We start from the raw sequence: 23,201 nt of genomic DNA on the forward strand, positions 1-23,201 counted from the left end.
TGATGTGGTGAATTCTAACACAACCAAATTAGTGTGTAGTCAAGACAGTTCTCTTTGTTGACATCTGAAATGCCCTTTTGTATAACTCGTAAGTCCACCCCTCACATTAAACTTGAATACCTCCCAAATCATCAACTGACACTACCCTACTGCTCCACTGGGAATATGTGCCTTGATGTCATTGGCATCCACCATGCGCTTAGACTCTAACCCCTTCTACAGTTATCATTTGTTGTACCCTAGCATTTTCAGTGACTGCTCACTGGCCTCTTTCTTAGAGACAACAATACTATTGAGGTGCTGAACATTGAATTCACTCCAACTAAATGTTTGAGTGTGTTGCTTTCTTCAAAGTGCCCATTCAGAGGTTGAAATCATGCACCTGTATAAATTCAGACCAACTGAGAATTGCCTAAGAGACAACAATGATGTCAGTCAGTTTCTGAAATGCCTGAAAAATATATAAAAATATTGCCTTAACTTATTTGGATCTGCTGAATAAAATCTTCTTGATCACTTTGTTAATGAGCTCACTTTCTTACCAATTAGTTTCCTTAGAGCTACATTCATATCTTGGTTCCTGAGGCTGTAAATTAGAGGATTAAACATTGGAATAAATGCAGTGTAGAGGACAGAAAACAATTTGTCTTGTTCTAATAAATAGGAGGATGCAGGACGCACATACATACAGATAACAGCACCATAGAAGACAGTCACAATGGTCAGGTGGGAAGTGCAGGTGGAGAATGCCTTGCGCCTCCCCTCAACAGAATGGATTTTTAGTATTACACGGATGATATAGACATAAGAGGTAATAGTTAATGTAAAGGGGATCATCCCTGCAAATACACCTTCAGCGAAAATCAGAGTTTCAACAGCATGTGTATCACTGCACGACAGCTTCATCAGGGCAGTGAGATCACAGAAGAAGTGGTTGATGACATTTGAGCCACAGAAGGACAACTGGGACCCCAAGACAGCATGGGGTACAGTGTCTAGAAAACCAGGCATCCATGAAATTGCTAATAGCAGAATGCAGGATCTCTTGTTCATGATGACGGTGTATCGTAAAGGGTGACATATGGCCACGTAGCGATCATAAGCCATGGCTGCAAGAAGGTAGAATTCTGTGCTTGTGAAAGATAGGAAGAAATAAATTTGGGTTATGCACCCAATAAAGGAAATAGTCCTGCTTTTGTCCAATAAAATTGCTAGCAGTTTCGGGAAAGTGACAGAAGTGCAAAAGATGTCTAAGAAGGACAGGTTCTGGAGAAAAAGGTACATTGGAGTTTTCAGACGAAGGTCCATAAATACTGCCACGATGATCACAAGGTTGCCACACAGGATTAACATGTAAACAAGCAGGAACACTGTAAAAAGGATTGGCTTCAGATCTTGGCTAACCGCGAAACCCACAATTATAAATTCCATCATGATTGTTTGGTTTTCCATATGCTCTGCAGACTTTAGATCCTGGAACAAAATTTGATTAGAAAGAAAATGAACTTTATAAGACTGACTATTGTATACTTTTAGAGATTTTCTTAATGGGGGCAATGAAGTGTTAAAGTACCTAAAGGATAGGTGTACAAGAATCTAAATGACTTGCAAAGACCATGTAAATGAGCTAGGCAGACTAGTAGGTGCCACAACTTAGAAGACATCAAACACTGCAATTCAAATTCGTTGACCATGTTGTAACTCAAATGATATAGATGATTCAGAAGATATATATTGGTACAGTACTTACTTTTATATTGCTATTCCTACCGTGCAAAGGAAATCAGACTTCACACTGAAAAGGGGGCATAAGGTCTGCCTGAACTGTCTTCCAGTGATGAGCAATGTGCAGTTGAGCTGTAATTAGAAGATGTTTGATAAGTTTCACATTTGAGCCACATAGGTAAGGAATAACATTTCTCAATATATGCAGTTCTAACAAGACATCTTCAAGAAGTAACCTAAGATTCTTCTGTTCTGAGGTCATTTCCCTGTATAATTAAATTCCATGACATTACAACTTGGAATTTACCCAGAATCGAAGTTGTCTTAATATAAACATGACACTTACATTGATCTCCTTAATTTCCTTTTCCCGGATTTCCCTGGCTAATGTAAATATTCTCTGGCCTTTTTATTTTACACTCTTTTGTTTTTACTGTTACAATATTTGTCATTTTTGCTCTGGATCATTCAACTATTAACGTATGTAAATAACTCAATCACCTGATTGGGTCTAATTTGCACTACAGAAAGTTGCTAAATAAGTTAATTCAAATAAATTATCTGCACCAAATCCAGCCACTAAATTTTTTTCCCCTGAAATGGGGAATAACTGCTCTGCCCTGTGTAATTTACATATTTCCTGTATGTTGGCAATAACCTTCACATTGTTTGCCTGCTCTGAGCAGACAGAAAGTGTCAGAGAGGGTGCCAGGATGGGTTCGATGGTGAAGATATTTGTCATAGGTCACGCTTGTGCCTTCTCCCCCGGAGACCTTCTAAGGGTAGGTGGGGGGACTGCATTGCTGTTGCCCACAGCCTGCCTCCTCCAACAAATGTAGCAGGCCTGATGACTCCAGGCCCATGGTCTCCAGTATGACAGTTCTGGGCCTAGAGACCCATAATAGCAACTGTGGGCATTTAACCCATAGTTATGGGTAAAATAATACAGATTATAATGAGGGCCTCAGTCACTTCTACAATTTACATCCTAAAAACCCTGGCTTTTTAAAAATATGGTTTGTTTAATAGCATTTTCCATAACAGGAATGTTACCCCGGAAGAAGGAGTCTTAAGTTAAATTGTATATGTAAAATGCATTTGTACATAGTAGATTCATTGTGATCCATGCATCCTTTCTCAAGCAATTTGCATTCTTGTGCATTGCTTCTAGCTATGTGCCATTTTACATATGTGCTCATGTTTCTTCCAGCATAGGTTAGGGGGTAGGAAGACATACCCTACCCTTGGCTGAGTCGATGAGGTCAGTGAGCCATTGTAAATACATTTTATGAGTATGTTTTCCTACCTGAAAACAACTAAAAGCCATGTCTTTACTCTTGTCAAAATGTCAATCAATGACTGAAAAGAACAAATCTCTTGTTGTTGGCTTGTTGAAATTTAAGAGGATTACACTGTTCTTCATTCAGGCTGTTATGCTTAGATATTTAACTCTCCCCATCACACATTCCCCCAAAGAACCTCCTATTTCCAACTCTTTATTGAAACAGCAGGGTTCCAGCTCTCAACCATCCAAGATCCAAATGGCCATCCTTGGCACAATGTGACATTGTAGTGCAAGGTTGCCTGCACCATCTTGCTAGAAAGAAGGTAGCTGACAAATGTGTTCCCACAAAACAGATTATTTATCTAGTGTAAACAAGGCTTGTAGAGGTACATCATTCCCTTTCAGGCCTACCTTACAACTTTGTAATCTAATAGGGAGCCATAGTTTTGAAGTTGAAAGTTAATTATTAATAACAGGGATTGGAAGTCCTCAGCGGAACAACATCTGGAGTTGTGCATGGAATACTCCACTTTATAGAAACACTACTTTGCCCTGGTGTGATGTGTTAAATCACCAGGACTGTGAATCAGATTAGCAAACATAAAGTAAGGAAATATCAGATGAATATTTATTTTTGAACTATTTACTATAGAGATGACTGAGTTCTCATTTGTAATCCATCTGTTCATGTCATCTTTGTATAATACTGATAATATTGTATGTTTGCGTGCTATGCTAACACACAGCATATATTTGCTTACAAGAAGAATTTAAACTCATTGCTTTACCTAAGGGCTCAATGGTAGATGCATCATCTGAAACAATCGGGTTGCACAACCTGTTACAAATGATTTTGGAACCTCAGAGGACTGCAAAAATATATAATTCGGTTTATACCTAGGTTCTGTATTTCCAGTATTTTTAATGAAAAACAAAACCTCATCTGTGGATGCATGTTCATGCTCACTGAAGACATTTCAGGGTCATTGAAACAAGTCCTTAACACACTCATTAATACTGGGGCATCAAGCAGCATACTAGGAAATCCTCCAACAGGCAAGATCCTCAACAGCTTCATGACAGCCTTACCATCTACACAGTGCAAGACCCCCTTAGTATCTGGGCTGAACTACGCACTATGCCATGTCCTTCTGCATCCTTCACTCCACTCCTGTGCATCACAGACAACTAAAACAAGGAACCCAGAACCTCTGTTCATTCACAAACAACCTTCTAAAAGAACAGATTGACCACCTGAACACAGAACAGCCATCATTGGAGGTAAACACTCTGCTCAATAAATACAATTCAGTCATAACAAGCAATTAGAACTGATTATATCTCTAAAATCTTGATCAAGCAAAACCTTCAATATCATAAAACACCCAGAACTCCATAAAATCAAGCAAACCAAGAGATAGGAATGGAAATTGCATAATGCCTTTGATGACCTCACCCAACTGGAAGCTATCTGGTTAGCCCGCATATGCCTTATCATTTTATCGAAAGACACCTTATTGAAAAGAATACCATCACTGGAGAGTAATAGAAGCAAAGTTCTCTTCTAGCACTGCATCCAGCCATGCAAATCTGTATTTGTAACAGCATGAGTAAACACTTACCATATCCATCACTTTAGCCAGAGGTTTGGGGCACAGAGATAACAAGGACACTGTCAGCCACTGGAGGAAACCTGGAAAATAAAATAAAAGAGGACTAACCATTAGACACATCACATGAGATGAAAGAAAGGAAGGCTAAGCAGTGACAGGAAGCAGAAAAGAAAATTAGAGAGAATGGAATCAGATTGGGAGAAAAACTTAGAAAAGGAGGAGGAGTAGGAGACTGGATACAGAACCATGGGCTTAAATAGCATTCCAGTGTAAGAGCTGCAGGCAGCAGCTGAGGAGCAAGACCAACACGACCAAATATGGACTATTAGTGACCAGAAATTAGGTAAATTACTTGAAAGTTACTGACTGGGCTAAATCAGAGAAAGAAAGAAGAGTTGATCAGAGCAATGAGGAGAAGGAGGAACCAACCACAGTACAGAGAGGGGAATCCAAAGAAAAATGCAAAGAAGGGGACGGGTGGTATCCAAGGCTTTACTAGTAGAAGATAACACACGCTTTTCCATGACCTAAGGATGGGTTGTGAACAGGCACAGAAGAACTGGAAGGAGAGGATTGGGGGAACACAAACACTTAAATCCATTTTTAAAGGGGTGAAACAATGATTCCTGGGAAAGCGTTGTTGTTGTTTTTTTTTTGATTTTGCTCTTTGTGCATGGACTACATTTAAAGAAAGGAAAGCTCCCATAGAAAAAAGGATGAATCACAAGAATAGAAAGCCTAAGTATTTGATATCCGGTTATACCAGGAACCATGAATTAAAACCTAAGATATGAAACCAAGAGTTAAAAAGATTTTTAGTATTAGAAACAAAAGTGAAAGATCAATATAGTTAATACAAACAGGAGAAATATTTATTGTTTTAAAAAATAACTGAGTTTTTAATTTTATTTACTCTTACTTCCTGTGTTCTTCTAATGTTCATTAGACCTTGTGGTGAAGTGAAGATAGCGCTCATCCAGAGCCAAGTCTGTTGGGAAATAAGAATAGATGGAACTGTGAGACACATAATTATAAAACGATGGCACAACACCCAAGCCATGTGATTAAAGAGAAAGAAATAGAGGTTATAAAATAAAGAAAAATAGAGACTGTTTATATTATTTTGATATTTTCTCAATTTCTACCTAAAACATTCTTATTCCACGATCAGTCAAAAATTGTTACCTTTCAGTAAATCAGGACCCCTGCAGATAAAACAATGCAGACACGAATTACACTGACAATTCTGCATTTCTCTAGCCTCAAGTTGACAGCTTCTGACCTGCTAGCATACCAGCCTAACTGATATCTTCAATGCACTCAAGGTCATCTCCTACAGAGTCAACATATTCCACTGTAATCAGCACGGCTAATGCCCACCGTTACGTATGGAACCGAAATCATGCTGCGGAAGGAAGCAGCTTTTTATAACCAAGTCCAGACGAAGGCCTATAAATCGTTTTTTCGGATTCCACAATCAGTATCCCCAGCCCAGGTCCGCTTAAAATTGTGTCTGAAAAATTATGAATATCAGAGTAAATGTGCCTTTACCAAATTCTGCTGGAGAATGCGTGCAGCAGAGATCAGTACCATATATAATCCATGCTTGATCGAAATCGAGGAGCAACAGCGTCACAATGATAAAGGCACCTGGGGTCATCATTTAAACAACTGTACTAAAGAGCTAGGTTTGCGAGAAGCCTGGGAGCGGAACCTGGGCAAAGCGGAGTTTTATCAGAAGGCAAATGATATCACTATGTTGAAGTCTCTAATTTTTGATAAACAAAAATTGGCGAGAAGACAAGATGCCTGGACTGTAATAACATCATACAAAATCTTACGGGCTCAGGAATATCTAGCAGCATCCTTCAACCAGTCATTGAAACATCAGTTTATGTTTTTTCAATATGGGTTGATGGAAATGAAAGACATGGTCCCTTTATGGAGACAGCAAGCACCAACACATTTTTGCCGACTGTGTGGGTACAGACAAGAGTCATTAGAACATATCTTTTGCATGTGCTCGGCTTTGCTAGGCCTCAGGACATTGTATTTGAAAAACATCTTCAGGTCACTAAATATACACTCATGTAGGCCGGCCGTTATCAGTTGGCTTAGTGGACTTTCAAACCTGTTTTCTTGTTGAGGGACCAAATTTATGGTACATGCCCAAAAAGAAATAGAGAATAAAGTCTAGTAAGCCAAGAATGCATGGTTTATCGGCTAATGTTGGAAGAGTTCCCAAATGTATAACTCCAGCTAGAAATTAGTCATAGGTATAATTTTGTGTTATTTACTTTAGGAAATTGCCTGTGGTTTACTTTTAGTAGCCAGGACGCAGCGTGGCTTTAGCACAGGAGTAAGAAAGTCCTGAATTTAAGATCAAGAATAAGGTTGAAATCAGTGAAATAGGTTTTAATCACGTACAACTTAACACCATGAGATGATTTAGTTTCAAATCAGCAAAAAATACATTTTTATGTGCTTTTATTTTATATAGAGTATGTCAGAGTATTTATATAGTATGTACGCTTGACTAACGATGGTTTTAATTGACCTTGCTAATAAATAAATAAACTTTTAACTTTCACTGTAATCTCACTTGATGAAGATGGCCTAACTCTTCTACTCAATACTGTCTTTAGTCAAGAAACCTTCCAAGTGAACGTCAAAACATATCAGATCATGCCCTCCTAATTAAAACAACCCTGGACTCGGCGCCTCCTCAACAACTGACCCATCACACATATTTTTTTTCACTGGATAAACTCAATAAAAAATAAATCACTCCCAAATACAGGATCAAATCATCAAGAATAGTTGCCTACATGTCTAGTGGTCAGCCTTATACCATGCTGTTGTATCAAGACAGTTCACCTGCAAGTAAAACATGATGCACTCCTCCTCAATGACAAAAACAACTCTGACTCTGGATATAGCTAAACTGCCTTCAGAGTGTTTTACCACCCTGTACTGATCAGCACTATGGAATCATGAATCAGCTTATCTGACTCAGACTAGTGATTTGTATCTTCCTGCAGGAACCACCCCACTAGTTTGTACACATACTAACATCAAGATCTGAGACACACCCCATATTCCGGGGAGTCACCCTCTCTCCCATCATCTTCAACCTCTACATGGAACCACTGAGTTCTTCACTCACTAACAACATCAAGATCCACAAATATCTCAACAACATACAACTTTATCTCAAAGTCTTCTCAGTGAAAGACATTGACACTGTTATCTAAACTTTAGCAGGCCTAGGTACTCTGTCAAAAATGAAGGTAGTCCTGTCCTCCATATTTTGAAAGCCTTATCATGCATACAATTGAAATAAGGTAGGCCAAACAGGGGACTGCCCGCTATTGTAGATGTGTGGGGGCATTACCAAACATCAACCAATGTCTAATTAACCCATTAAAACAGACCTCAAACCAATTTAGAAATGTATGTCCAGCACCTACCTAAACCCCAACCCTACTATGTTTACCCTCCTCCTTTTTTTACAATAGTGCATACATCTTTTGGTGCAAGCCTGGCTAGGCAACATTAACTTCAACAGTTTCACCTCTCACCTGACAGCAAATGCAAAATCACAAACATTTACACAAACTCATCAGTTAAGAAACAACACTAAGAAAACCAAGACAGGATAGCACAGATGCTCTCTCATGAAAAATGTGAAACACTTCCTATCAGATAAACTAACTGAGCTGTGGTCCTCTTCCTCTTCCATCACATACATTTGTGTGGTGTGTTTTTGAGTGTCCGTGTATTTGGAATATGCAATGTGTCTAAGTGTGGCAAGTATGGTGTTAGTTGTTATTATTCATGTGGTTTTTAAATTCCTTTACAATTTCATACTTATACTTTTCTGTGTACGTTCATCTGCTACATTTAAAATTTTATAATATGATTTCTACACGTCAGCAATGTTTAAAGTTACATAACTAATGTCTGACATTATTTTATTTATTTGTTTGCATATTTGGTTTTAATATTTTTAATATTTGTGTTCTTGCGTTATTTTAGTGTATGCAATGTTATCATTTATATTACTTTTTTCATCAGTTGTAATGTTTATATTTCAATATTTATTGTTACATCTGTACAATGATATGTGTGCCTGCAATGTCTGACCTTTTTTTTTAATTCATTTATTATTATTTTTTTAGGTGTTGGCATAACTTACTTCAAGGCTTGTTTAATGTGAACATGTTTGAACTGTAGTACTACTGAAGTAGATGTGTAGGGGTAACTATAATGTTTTGGGGAATTGCCAATTCACAAAAGACATTTTTTGGTCATGTGAAATAGCACGCAAGTAAAAGAATAAGGCCCACATTGAAACTCCCTTTGCGCTGGATTAGTTTCTCGTTTTGTTACGCTAATCCAGCGCAAACTTAACACCATATCTATAGTTTGACGCTAGACCCGTCTAGCGTTAAAATATCCTAGTGTGCGCCATTTTCTGAATGTGTTAAACCGCCTTGCATTAATGAGATGGAAGGTAGGCGTTCCTGTCCAAAAAATGACTTAAACACCTGTGTGCTATATTTATCCAACCGTGCAAAAATGGCACACGTCTGGTAGGCACAGCCAGAAAATGGCACAAATCCCGATTTGCGCCAAAATGTAACGCCTGGGTCAAGGCAGGTGTTAAAATGGGGCAAGCACACCACTACTTAAAGAAAACTCACACAAGCAACATCAGAGCTCAAAAATGAAGACATGGAGGTGATACTCATGCAGCATGCACAAAGATGCAGAGCACAGGACCAACAGCAGCAGAAACCACCACACCAACATGGACCCCAAAGGCAACGCAGAAGGCAGGATATTCAGGACCAGGACAACCCTTCAGGGCCTCAGGGAATATGACATCATCCAGTGGTATAGACTAAACTGGCAAGCCATACATTAGCTACTGCGCCACATTGAGCCACAGTTGGCAGACAGCTTGCAGACACCCCGCATCATTCCACCGGAGACCAAGCTGCTAGCTGTCCTGCACATGTTGGCAAGTGGCTCTTTTCAAACCACTGGTGCCCTGGTTGCCGGGATCTCACAGGCCGCATTCTCTGCCTTCCTTCCCAAGGTACTTGATGCCATCATTTCCCTCACACCCCATCCCATCAGCTTCCCCAACACACAGCAGTAGCAGCAGGAGACCAAACAGGGGTTTTATCAAATTAATGGCTTCCCACACATGCTTGGTGCCATTGACTGCACACATGTCCAGATTGTGCCACCTGCGGCAACCAAGCACCTATACAGCAACAGGAAGCACACACACTCCATCAATGTGCAGGCCATTGTGGATCACTGTGGATTGTTTACCAACATCATGGCAAAGTATCCTGGGAGTGTACATGATTCATTCATCTTCCGCCACAGCACCATCAATCAGCCGTTCCAGGATGGACGTTATGGTAATGGCCTACTTGTTGGTAAGTACAGAAACCTAGTAATTTCCACACAGCAACCCTATGGGACACCCAACACATACACTACTACATTGACACGTGGCCAGGAAAACACTGAAGTGTGACGCTGGTAGTCAAGTTTGATATCCTGACCCAATGGGATACACACCTCTGGACAAATAACAGATGCAAATAACAAGAGATGCCACTCTAGAGGCACACAGGACCAATTGAAAACCACACAGTGACAATGACAAGGCCTTAACTGGCAGTACAACTTGGAAGATGTACCTTTCTAAATCACATCAATAACACTCAATCCCATACCCTTACAAGAAATACGTCATGTGTAAGGGGTGTGTAATGTGTGTTGCTGCAGCTCAAACACCATGAGACACATAGCATGCTTATGCTGACTCTAATGAAGGTGACATGGAATTACTGAGGCAGTACCAACATCTCACATCATTCCTAGGGAGACATTGCCAGCTAGCAATAAGGAAGTGGACTGTGCCATGAAAACATGTGGATGTGACACTAATGCAAAGTGCACATTGCTACACATACGGATTGAGACAATTCCCCATATACATAACAGATGTACAGGGGGATGGATCTTCCTACACTAAAACCTTCACCCCCACAACCAAGTTAGCCAGCTTACCTGGAGTAAGTTCAGTAGTGTAGGTACACGTTTGCACATGAGCCAACTCAGTTAGGGCACAAAAATAGGTTTGCATACAACTGGTCACACATGGGATAATTGTGCATTGCCAATTGTGAACACTGCCAACTTATGGAAATGTGTTGTACATTTTCACCTATCAAATCAAAGGGCCTCACTGTTGCATTTCACCTACAATTATATATGTCGAATTTGATGGGATGTTCAGGCCATATACTGCAACCATGTTACCACCACAGTGGAATCCATTGTGTGTGTGGAATTATTCTGTCACCTCCAGTGAAGGCACACAGACACTTCTTTCACATCACATAACGCATGGGAGATACACACTGAACAGCAAGTTTCTAAATATACCATTGATATCATGTCAATCAGCCAAACACCTGTTTTAATAGTTAAACAACCCAATGCAGAAACAACATCACAGAAGCCTAGGATCCCACAGAATACCCCAAACGCAGATAAGTCACAGACAACACAAGATAACAACTGCCATGAAAAGTGACATTCACAGTGCAACCAACAACAAAATACTTACTCTCATTTTCTCTTTCAGCTGATCAGGGTTACAGGATCCAGCCATCGATCATGACTTCAATTGCCAACCCAAGCACAGCAGCAGAGGGTGCCTATAATGAGGCACATGGTAGGACACTCACCATCATGAAGTCCAGATTCAGGTGCCTGGACATCACCAGAGGTAGCCTCCTATATCCCCCCAAAATGGTCTGCAAGATCATTTTGACCTGTGCCATTCTGCACAACATTTGGGTGAGGAGGAACATTCCCCTCTATGAACCGGATCAACAAATGCCTAAAGAGGAGGAAGAGGAGGATGCTGTCCGTGAAAATGAGGGGGAACATCCAAACACAGCTGCAGGATTGTGTCGGAGACAACACATCGTACAAAACTTCTTCTAACTATAGTCACCATTCACCACTTTGTTATCATATGTAATTAATGGGACTCACTTCATCACTCAATCATGCTCTGGGTAATTCTTTATGCATCACATGATCCCTAAGAAGCATAATCAGAGTTTTGCCTCATGGAGCATTGCAGAAATACAAATTTGCATACTGAAAAAATCCACATCACATTTGATGGGTATGAATGTACAGCAAACATCACACACAATGTCAATGACATATATCCTGTCTATTTCACATTTGAAGGGCAATATCAGAGGACCATAGCTATGAGACACATCCATGTTACCAACATGGTCCATTGCAGCATATGACACACAACTAAGACACCATCAATCATAAGGTAAAACAGTGCTTCATACATAGGCAGTGGATGTGCAATTTCATTGGTAACAGGAATATATGACCAGACCCTTGACAGCAGTAAGTGTGACATCAGCTATCTCTGCAAGGAACATGGGTGACAAGAAGTGCATCAAACCTGAAAATGGATAGCACAAGTGACCCAGGTATGACAAGCATTGCTCACAAGACATGCCCTGCGCAGTCCATCCCAGGTAATAAGTCCTGCCACTGCCATATTTTAAGTTTCTCACCACCCTTGTCTAGGGGGCCCTGTAAATGGACTATCTTTACCCTGAGAATCTTCATCTACACACACGCAGACTCCCATTCTGACTCCTGTGTGCTTCCCTTTTCAGTATGGCATGCCATAGTCATAGTTCATCTGTCTGCATGGACTTCAGGTCCGACATTGCACTGCCTGGTAGTCGGTAGGACCTGTAATCAGCTGTCCATTGCTTCTCATGTGAATGTTCAGTTGGCCCTTTGAACTTGATTCTCAACTCCGTGACTTGTGAGAGACTGAAGGTGTACACACCTGTGAGCACTTCCATGCTGACCAGCCCTTTGAACCTGCCCTGCCCTTGCTGCTGCCTGGAACTGCTTAGAAGCTGCCATTTTCTGAATCTCCGTGTTGTGTATTGGCGTACAAATCACTTGTGTACCAGAGCCCTTGGGGGATTGTGTAACGTTGCAGAACACAGCACAAACTGTTTATTGTTCCCACAGTGTTGTTCCTGCTTGTCCCAGTCAAAGTATGCTCACTGTGTATTTGCCTTGTACATGTTTGTTACTGACAGAGCCTGCATCCTGTTAGCCAGACTGCTTCCTGTCTTTGCGATAACCATAGAGGTTCCCTGTGGCTACATTTGTCTCATTTGTTGCTTTTCATGCCCTCTGTTTCCTCCTGGGGTATTGTGTCTGGTAGGTCTACGATGAATCATCAAATGTATAGTATAGTTAATCAGTTTGCTTATCGTATTCTGTTCTGGGACATGTATTCAAATGGCCTAATCCAGCCCCCATCCCTTGTCTGGTTCTGCATGTATTCATTAGTGCCAAACAGTGACAGTGTGCTATGGCTGTATGCATGGATTTGGTACTACTGCACAACAAACAAGGATTGCTAATGTGTAAGTAAAGACAAAACATGTTTGTGCCCTGACGGTCCACACACAGATTCACTTCTGCCGCCACCTTCTGATGGGACTTGCGTGGTGACTAGCTGTGAGATTAATCAGCACAGACACTGATGTTCCCTGTTCCAATGGGAATTTTAAAGCCCACCTTGTGTACCAATGTTGAGATGAAACATGCCTGTTTTCTATTACTGATCAATAACGTATTGGAGCACACAAAGGTTGCTCTGTCGTCAGCCTCATAAAAGTAGTGCCATAGCTGGACTATCCCCATGTGTGTTGTTAGTTGAGCTTTGGCTTTTCGTCAATTTGGCTTTGAAGGACACTCTGTTAATTCAAGGGTTGGCTCCAAAGACTCATGACTAGACCTGCACGTAACTGTGACAACATGGAGGCCAAAAATGACACAGGGTACACATGGCTACACACTTGAACTGGAAACCTTTGTGCAATGAACCACTGGAAAGATGTGAACACATGCAGCCTGGTCTGCTGGCCCTCCACAGTTAGAGGAGAAATATAGGTCATTTACATGACTAAAACTGTGGTGTAGATAACAATTTTCGGATTGGGTTTGAGACTCTGTGTCACAAACACTATACCTACCTAGCATGTTCAAATGATGGACTCACAAGTGACTAATAAGTGGAATCCAACATTTCATTACATGTTATGGGTAACATATCTGACATAGCCATTATCAACTGTCCTCAAACTTTCCTGTGTATAGTTTATCATGGGAAATGTTTTGTCCCCAAAGTCAAGGAAGTACACACAGCATAAGACGCAACACATATAACAAACACATATCATGACTGATGTACCTCAATGAATGGCATCTGATGGTTGTACACATTTCTAACACATTCATACATGCACATTACGCCAACATTTTCTCGTGATTTTCCCACAGAGGCACAACAACAATTTGAAGAGCCAATTCACAGACATAAACACACAGGCCATGAGTCTATTTGTTTAGTTGTGTAGTCTTGCTGTCCTCCATTGATGCAACACCTGCTCAAACTAGGAAATACCAATTTTATTCCAAAAGTTTGTGTTGCTGTTGGGTCAGTTAAGAGAGCTAATCCTGCACAACAACATGAGTATTATGGGCCTCAGTAGTATGGTCTGCCACATGTGCCCAAAAACTAGAACTCACACTGCAGGTCATACCATCCCATCTTTGTATAGTTAGAGGCTGTATGCATGTAAAAAATTGAAAAATCGCACAAACACAGTTTTAGACATATTTTTTTATGCAAACACATAAAAAAGACGCATATGCGTCAAAATATAACCCACATGCATCAAAATATAACACATATGCATAAAAAAATATTGACGCAAGCCCCGTAAGTGTCAGAAAATTACATGCAATACAAAAAACCGGCCTGCAACAGTGAGGGATGTAATAAGATATCCTGTTTACAGAAATGGTACAGTGGGTGTTCTTTCACTTTCACTTTGCAGTCTGTGATTATTCTAGACTGTGTGGCTGTGTCTTGAGTTGTCTCTGTGAATATTGTGATTTTGTCTCCTGTGTGCTATTGCTATTGTATTTGGTGTTTTGTAAGTGTCTGTGGTAATCTTTGTAGGTGGTTTTTTTGTCATGTATTGTGATTAGATTTGTCTTTGTACTGTTGGGAGTGTGTTAGTGGATATTGTTAGTTGGGGTATTGTTGGGCTGTCTGTGGGTTAGTTACGTTTCCTTTTCATATCTCCTTTCCCTGTTTTTCCCTCTTTACCCTTTTCGATCCTATTTTGGTGGAGATGTTGGGAAGGCCACGTCTGGGGTGAATGGGTGAGGAGGAGCTAGGGGATTTTGTGTGGCTGGTGTGCCACTTCCTCCCCCTGATGTTGGAGGTTGGATCCAGGGTGATACAGGGGTCTCAGACAGAGGCAAGGAGGCTCAGGTGGGCAAAGGGTTTGCTCCACCTAAGAAGAATCTTCAACAGCCAGCGCAATGACCACCAGTTGAAGCATCGCTGGGCTGACTTGGTGGCCCGAGAGCTGGACCTGCTGGACCACCTGGGTGTGGTGATTGGTGGCCCTGTTGGTGAGTACACATTTGACAACTGTGTACAGTACAATGCTCTGGAGTGACAGTAGCAGATTTTGTGACATGCTGCATGCAATGTTTGTGGACATGTGGAATGCAAGTTGAACAAACTGTGGCCCTGATTTATACAAATTTTGAAATGCATTACCGTCATTTGTTGAGGCAAAAGCTGCGCCAATTTACAAAAGACAACTTTATCTTGTAAATAAGTGCTGCTTTGGCATCAATAGATGATGGTAATGCGGCACAAACAAAATTATGTTCAGTGCCCGTGAGTGCACCAGGAACGCGATGTACGTTACATGCCAATAGAAGGAATCAATGAAGTCCCCAGTTGTTTTAAACCATGTCTGAGCAGTATTTATGGCCATACGTACAAAGCTCTTCATAACCTCTGCTAATACTTTAGGCTGATATTTCAACTTTGTTTGTGCTGCATTTGCATTATTTCTGGATGCAAAAGTATAGCACACTTGCTAAAATCAATTATGTTGTGCTAATTTCCATAGCTGTAGCGTAAACAAATGAAGCAAATGCAACACAAAAGAAAAGACACATCTGGCCCTAAGTTCATTGTATCTTTGTGTTTACGTCTGGACAGATAATCTCTCACATGGACAAACACAATTGTGCCAGGTTGCTACCAGATTGCAGTAGCACAAAACAGGTTTATCTTGTGGCTTTTCGGAGTAGGCGTTGAAATCCTATCATTGAGTAGCATGGTCCAACAACATTTTTGGCTTGGGCGCAATTGCTGGTACAGAGCTGGTGCAGTTACCATCTATGTCACTTTATAGCCAAACAATTTTGTAAAGTGTATGGCCACAAACTATTTATTAGCATGATGTTGTGCAAGGGACCACTGACTGCTTCCATTATACAATTTAAGTGACGAAATAGGTTGTCATTTTACTTTTGGTACACCCCTACTGACATAGTGCAGCATATGTACAATTATTAACTTCTCAGTATGAAGGCTATCACAGACATGGTGGTATGCTAAGATCAGCAGGTCAGCATTCCTGTGAGTGCCGCCATTCCCAAGGTGCTTTTAAATAGAGACCTACCACATCAAGATTGCAGAAGTAGGACATTTGCTAACCCATGTATTAATTAGCGGACAGTGTCAGTTTGGTTGTATTGCCACAGGTCACCCAACTTGGCAATTCTAAGTTAATGAATGTGGCAACGTGTTATTTACAATACCTGAGATAGGTACACAGGGCCCAGAGTAACACATTTCATATAGAATGACTACTTCTGTGCCCATGCATTCTGTCACGGATAATCAAATTAGACACTGTCAGCATACATCTTTTTGTTGTTTTGTATCAGATATGTGGCCAGTCCATGTTTAGCGTAACATTGTCATCAAGTGACACACAGGATCCCTGCCATCATGTTGTCATCGGGGGCACATACGGCTCTCGGTACACTGCCAATGTGGTATATGTAACCTACGTACAACACTGGCACACCTATAATGGACCATTAAAAGCACAATAATTCCTGAACGCAAATCAACCCACATGAGCATCACACAGTAACTCATTGTCCCTTGATGCACAAGCCACAATACCTGAGTCACTGGTATTGCAGTGCACCAGGAATGTGGCATTGCATGTGTCTCACAATTACAAATGATGAAATGGAGTACCCCCTGGAATGAATTAAGCACAAAATTGAGTAAACATGTTTGGCACCACATTATTGTTAGGGCCAGTGCATGTGTGCATATGTGTGTCTATCACTCACCGGAGTGACAGTGTCAATGCATGTTTGCAGTAGTATGTCTGATGATGTGTCTATATGCCTGATGTACAACTCTGTCATATAAAATGTCACACACAGTGATTTGTTTGTCAAAGTTTTGTACAGTGGGCAGACATTGAGCACATATCACCCTTCCGTGTTTTACAGGTGGACCAGCCCCTATACAATTGGTGAAGTGGCTCGATTTGCGGACCCAGACATGTCCAGTAAGTGTTAATATGTTTGTCCTGTGTTGTGTTTACAGCTGTTGTGTGATTGACCTCTGTGTGTTGGACTCATTGCAGGGTATGATGAGCTAGCACATGATCTGATATTTGACTTGACTGGAGGTTGACATCTTGTTCCATGTCAGAGTTAGACATTCTGTGGCAGAGAGTCATATATTGGGAGTGGAGTGCTGCGCTATAGCCATGGGCAGGTGAACAGGGTGATTTGTTGCTACATGTATGCCAATAATTAATTTGGAGGTGGCCAGTGTCATAATTTAGCCAGCAAGTCATACCCTGATTCACACAGACCAGTGATGCATACGTTTTACACACAGACTTGTGCATCCCTGTTAAGTAATAAACATGTAGGACTGTATGGGTGACTTTCCCGCAGCATCTAGCTCCACATGTTGTACTCCATTTATGTGGCACTTGAGTGAAATGTCAGATTTGCGCATGCAGGTCAAGGTCAGATGGGTGATTTCATCAATGTGCTTCATTTTGGAAATGTGTCAGTGAGATCTAATGATGTTGACAATTGTCTGCAATTAGAAAAATAAATGTAGATGTGATTGTCCACTGGTTGATTCAATCCTAGTTTGCAGGCCTCCTTACCTGTGGTGGACTGACTAAACCCATGGACAGCTGTCCAAAGCGTCGTGGTTGTCCTTGATGTTTGAAAGTATGTGTTACATGTCTATCCCCCCCGAGGCACAGGGTTAGGGCGAGATCATTTGTGTTGCTAGGTGTGATGATCACAGTGTAGATGACAGACATGTAATTCAAGCATTCATGTGTTCAAAACTACAATGCCCCTTCATGATTATCAACTGCATACCGTCCTGGCAGTTCCATATGCAAATCACAGGTCTTGTGTGCCTTGATTTTGATCCTGAAGATAGTTATTATTCGGCCTGGAACATGTGGAGTACTTGCAGCATTTGTTATGTGACTAATAGCAGTACAAAGATGCACAGATCATTTAATTAAGTACACACCTTGTTGTGCATTGCTGTGCTGTTAGATAGTTGATGGGAAGGTTGCGTTGGCATGTCATTCCTCAGGGACATTCTATCATCTGTACTGTGATTTGGACTGTATGTGCTATTTTTGATGAAGTGTTAGAATATCATCTGTAGATTTGTCACACAATGATGTCACTAATGTTTGTCTGTCTCTATTTTTACAGCTGCCAACATGAATGCCCAGGAGATGCGGGAATTTCAGAAGCGGGCAGTGCGGTACCGCCACATACTCGATGTGGAGGCTGCGTTCTGAATATGGCACGGAGATATCGCCATGAGAGAGCCACAGGGTTATGGTTATATTTGCCCAAGAGGGTCTACCATTGCCTACAACTGCTACCACCACCACAGCTCAGACCACAGTGGCCCCAGGGATGACCGCCACTCTAGCAGGTCCCTCAACTTTGTCAGCCCAGGGCCCACAAGCAGCACCTCCTGCACTTCCCCCTCCACCCACGGCACCAGCACCAGCTTCTACAAGTGGTACCCAGACATCCCCAGCTGCTGTAGTGGACATTCAGGAATTCCAGACACTGAGACTTGACAGGCAACGTATGTTGCCCCGGATGGACAGGCTGCAGCAGGAGGTGGCCCGCAATAGCAGAAGACTGCGGGGTATTAAGAAGATCCTGTGGGGGGCCAATTTGTGACTTTTGGATCCTCACCCATGATTCCCTCCCCTCCCTCATCTTTCCTCGTTCTTTTCTTTAGTGGGTTGAGGGGGCTCAGTGTTAGGTTAGAGTAGGCTGTTAGTTTAGTTAGTATAAGTGTGTTGTGGGGTGGAGGGTGTTATATTATTACATGTTTTTTCGTGGGTGGGGGATGATGTTGGGGTTTCTGTGTATAAAAAAATAAATTGTTTACAAAATATATATATATGTGTTTAGGATAAGTTATTATGTGTTTAGGTTAGTATATGTTGTCCTACATGTGTCCTGTCATATAAGGGGGGTGGGGAGTTGATGCCTAGAGTGTTTAGTTAAATGTGGTATGTAAGTTTAGCTTAGAGTAGTTAGGGCCAGTTGTGGGTAATGTATAGTTAGGATAGGTTAGGTTAGTTAAGGTGTTTCCCCTAATTTAAGTTTCCTTTAATACTGATATAATAACGTTTCCGGTACTCCTTTACAGTATGTGTCATATGCTTGGGGATCAGGGCCTTTGCATGGGTGTACAGTGTCAATTTAGTATTTGCATTTGTGTTCCATCTTGCATCCAAATCCCATTTTTACATGGTTATTCCCACTTCCAAATGAGCTGTCAGATTGGCAGCTACGACAAAGCTACTTCTCTATGCATCTGCCATCCATAGCACCCACCCCTCAAGGTAACTATGGTTCCCAATGTGTTGTAAAGGTTGGTGTGTTTTAAAATCTGTCATCGTTTGAGTCCTGTGTTGGAATCTTGGGCACTCTGGGGCGTCTGCTTGCAGCCTTATGTTCATGTGAACCCTGATAAGCTGAGTGAAGTTTTAATCTTATGAAGTTCTGTATACATAACTCACACCTATCATTTATTACATTGTACTCCCAAGTTACATCATTGTCCATACACTCGTACACATCAATTCATGCTGTATGATGTGTGTGTGTGATTAAAGTTTATAGTCAGATGTCACATACATAACTATTTTCTTGAAAGGAATGTCGCCAATGTTGAGTTTCATCTTGTACATACTTTGGAGCTGACATTTTCAGTTCTACAGAGCATTATACTGTTTGTGATCATTTAACCTCAGAAATAAGCCTAAGGAAGCACAGATGATGATAAATTCCAGACCCCAGTCCATAGTTAGCAGCCCACATTCTTTCTACACTGTTGTATTGACATTCTGTGGCCATTTACTTGTTACATACATCACAAATCTCCTACACAGTTGATGTGTCACATTACACAGAGACAAAGTGGTTGTGTAAGTGCTATTTATTGTAAAGTGCCGTAGTGCAATATTTACATAGTCCAGGATTGTTCATTAGTGTGACGCCTTCTATTGTGATGCAGCACAAGTGCAATGGTGAGGGACATTTCATTGGACAGGCTGTGATGAAGTGTCATTCAGTGCAGAGGAACATGAATTGCCAATGAGGTAGTGAGAGACAATTCCAGTGCATAGTGGTAAGGTAAACAGTGTGCTGGAGAACAGTGCATATTACCAACTGTAGCAAGACTGGCATGTTAGCAAGCACAGCACATAGGAAATCAGTGCCCATGTAGAATGGACTTGTGCTACCGGGTACTCATACGGGTGAAGGTGATCTGTTCCACGTCTTCATCTTCAGATGTGTGTCTCATCTCCTCTGCCCTTGGTAGTGGTGGGTTTGAAGGGGCAACTCACACTTCAGTGTTTGAAGATGTAGAGTCAGAATTCCCGTTAGCTGCCAACAGTGGGGCTATTAAGGGCATTACTGCAGCAAGGAGGAGCTGCTGGTTCCTGAGTATAGCAGCTACATCACTGTGGTAGGCAGCCAGGTCAACCCTGAGGGGGTCATGATTGCATTTGTGCATGCAGTGAATGGTTTGGGATGCCAGGTGTTGTGGCAACTCCCTAACTGAAGTGGTGAAATCCCTCACACATTGTTTTAGTCCTTGCAGTAGTGATTCTTGCACTTGCATGGCTGCTGACTGTTCTGCAGATGACATCATGCACATGCGCATCCCCTCAAGGCTGACTGCCATATTTTGCATCCCCACCCGCAGCTCCTTGGCCAGCTCCCGCTGTATTCCCACTACTGTCCTCTCAAAGGTGGTACCAGTGTCAACATAGTCCTCAGTTGTGTTTGAGTTGGCAGGTCGTACTATTGGGGTGGTGGGTGGCTCCTCTTTGATGGCCGCTGCATCTGCGACTTAAGGTGGGGTGTCGAGGGTTCCAAGGACATCTTGGAGGGACTGCTGGCTAATGTTTGTCAGCTCATCATCCATGTCATCAGGGAAGTCCAGGACAGGCATATCCACAGGAGAGCCATTGTCCTCTGCAATGAGATATTGTACAATTAGTGTGTCTGTGTTGTGGTAGTTGTAATGTGACGTCACTGAATTCCTATTAGTGAGACATTGTAATCTTGGTTCCTGTTCATTGTTCCTGTCATTAATATTAGCATTCTCACAGGCCTATGCCCCACCTGCATGTCAAATGTAGTGTGGGCAGTTTGGGGAATTGTCTGCGTCACATCCTCTAGGTTTAGATTCTGTCCAAATTGTGTGTTGCCACCTTCTTCTCCTACACAACCCTCCCTCTACTTCCATTAGCATGGTGAGGCCTTGCAATGGCTGTTGGTGTTCTGATGCCACTTGCACCAAACTTAACAATATGGGACTGACACTGTCTATGATATTTCACATACACCTATACGTTGCTGAGGCCAAGCACATACTATGTTTAGCATTGGCATGTCACAATACAGGTGTCAGCATTGGTAGTGTGTCATGTTGATGTTTGCGAATGTGTGCTACATTGGACTGCACTGATGAGCCTGGCAGTGTTCCGTTTTCTCTTATGACTGTGCCGGTGTGTTTAACTAGCTAGACACATATGTCCTCCCCCTCAATGCTGTTGTCTTAGAAATATGACAGTTGGGATGTTGCAAGGTGGCATTGCAGCAATTGTAACACAGGCACGGGGTGGACCCTAGAGTGGGCAGCATGGGTATGACATTACTGCTGTGTACTTCATAATGTAAGTAACAATACCTGATGTTTTTTGTGCCTATAGACATGAGCATTTGACAGGATTTACGCTTTTGAATTACAGGGAATTGATCACGTCGTCATCCTGAACCATCTATTTTAGGTGTGTTTGATCCATGGGCACCTGACTGCCATTTCATTTGCTACTTGACCAGCACACACTGCACAGGTGGTAGTGGCAACTGTTGTCAATGGTACATGCCACTTGTGGATATGGCCTGAGACTGGAAATTGAGACCTAGTTCATGTTGTGACAATACCAGCTGTCCTGTGACAGCAGGCCAGTTTTACATTCTACCCTTCCCTCCTGGACTGGCTTGGCCTTTCCAGCAGGCTTGGCATGGTGGAGTACCCCCATGCAAAAGTTGTTGGTGAAATGTTGTGCTGTGCCCCTGGTTTCCCCTGCACAGCCCATGCATCCATGCCATGCCCCTTTGCCCTTACCACTGCCTGATTTCCATGGCTGACATGCATTGTGTAGTAGGTATGTACCTCCCCCTGCTTGCAGTTAACATTAGTGCATTTTTGTCCCCCATGCAACTCACCCTGCATCTGTGTTGTTTCCTGGTAGTCTGCGCTGTCCTGTCCTTGAATTCCTGTGACAATCTTCTCTGGTATGACGACTGCCACCATCTCCTCCATCTGGTCCAGGGCCTCCTGCGGTGCTGGACTCCCACCTCCAGTCTGCAGTGCTGCCTTCCTGTTCCTTGCCATTTTTTCCTTGGTTCTGTGCTTGCAGTCATGCCAGCGTTTCTTGCACTCAGTGGCTGCTCTCCGTACCTCTGCCACACTGTTTATCTTGTCCACAATTTGTGCCTATTCTTGCAGATTCTTTGTCATCCCAGCTGCTTTCCCAGGAGCAGAGCGCGAAAAGGGCAGTGCGGCGCGGGGTGAGGAGGGGATATAAGCATTACATTTAATAAATAAATAAAAAAACATTTACCTTTTCCGCCGCCGTGCCGTGCTCCTCTGCTGCAGGCAGGCACAGGCTCCCAGCCTGCGACCAATCCTGACGCTGCTCAGAGCAGCATTAGGATTGGATGGGAACACCAAGCCAGGGTGCTCCCAGGCAGACTGAAAGCCTGTGCAGGTTCTCTCTAGCCTGGCAACTGTGTGCATGTGTGTTTGACTGGTCTGAGATAGCCGACCAAACACACATACACTCTGAGGGGGAGTGCTCACTGCTCGTCACCCTCATGGCCCTGCCCCTTTAGAAGAACAAGCTAATAAACAAAGTTTATTATTGCTTTCTTTTAAAGGTTTTGCAGCTGCCGCTGCTGCGGTGGGGCAATGCTCC

The 23,201-nt window shown here is 42.1% G+C and overlaps 1 protein-coding gene across 1 annotated transcript; it reads right to left on the reverse strand.

Annotated features, from left to right (window-relative positions):
• Positions 1-513: 513 nt before the first annotated feature.
• On the reverse strand, positions 514-22,546 carry LOC138246749 (olfactory receptor 5AR1-like). The gene is made up of 3 exons (XM_069201509.1): positions 22,450-22,546; positions 4,633-4,703; positions 514-1,473 (listed from the first exon to the last, which is right to left on the reverse strand). Exons 1-3 carry the CDS (start codon positions 22,544-22,546, stop codon positions 514-516), a joined length of 1,128 nt encoding a protein of 375 aa, XP_069057610.1.
• Positions 22,547-23,201: the final 655 nt, after the last annotated feature.

The sequence above is a fragment of the Pleurodeles waltl genome, chromosome 7 (assembly GCF_031143425.1).
Source record: "Pleurodeles waltl isolate 20211129_DDA chromosome 7, aPleWal1.hap1.20221129, whole genome shotgun sequence".
Lineage (NCBI taxonomy): Eukaryota > Metazoa > Chordata > Amphibia > Caudata > Salamandridae > Pleurodeles > Pleurodeles waltl.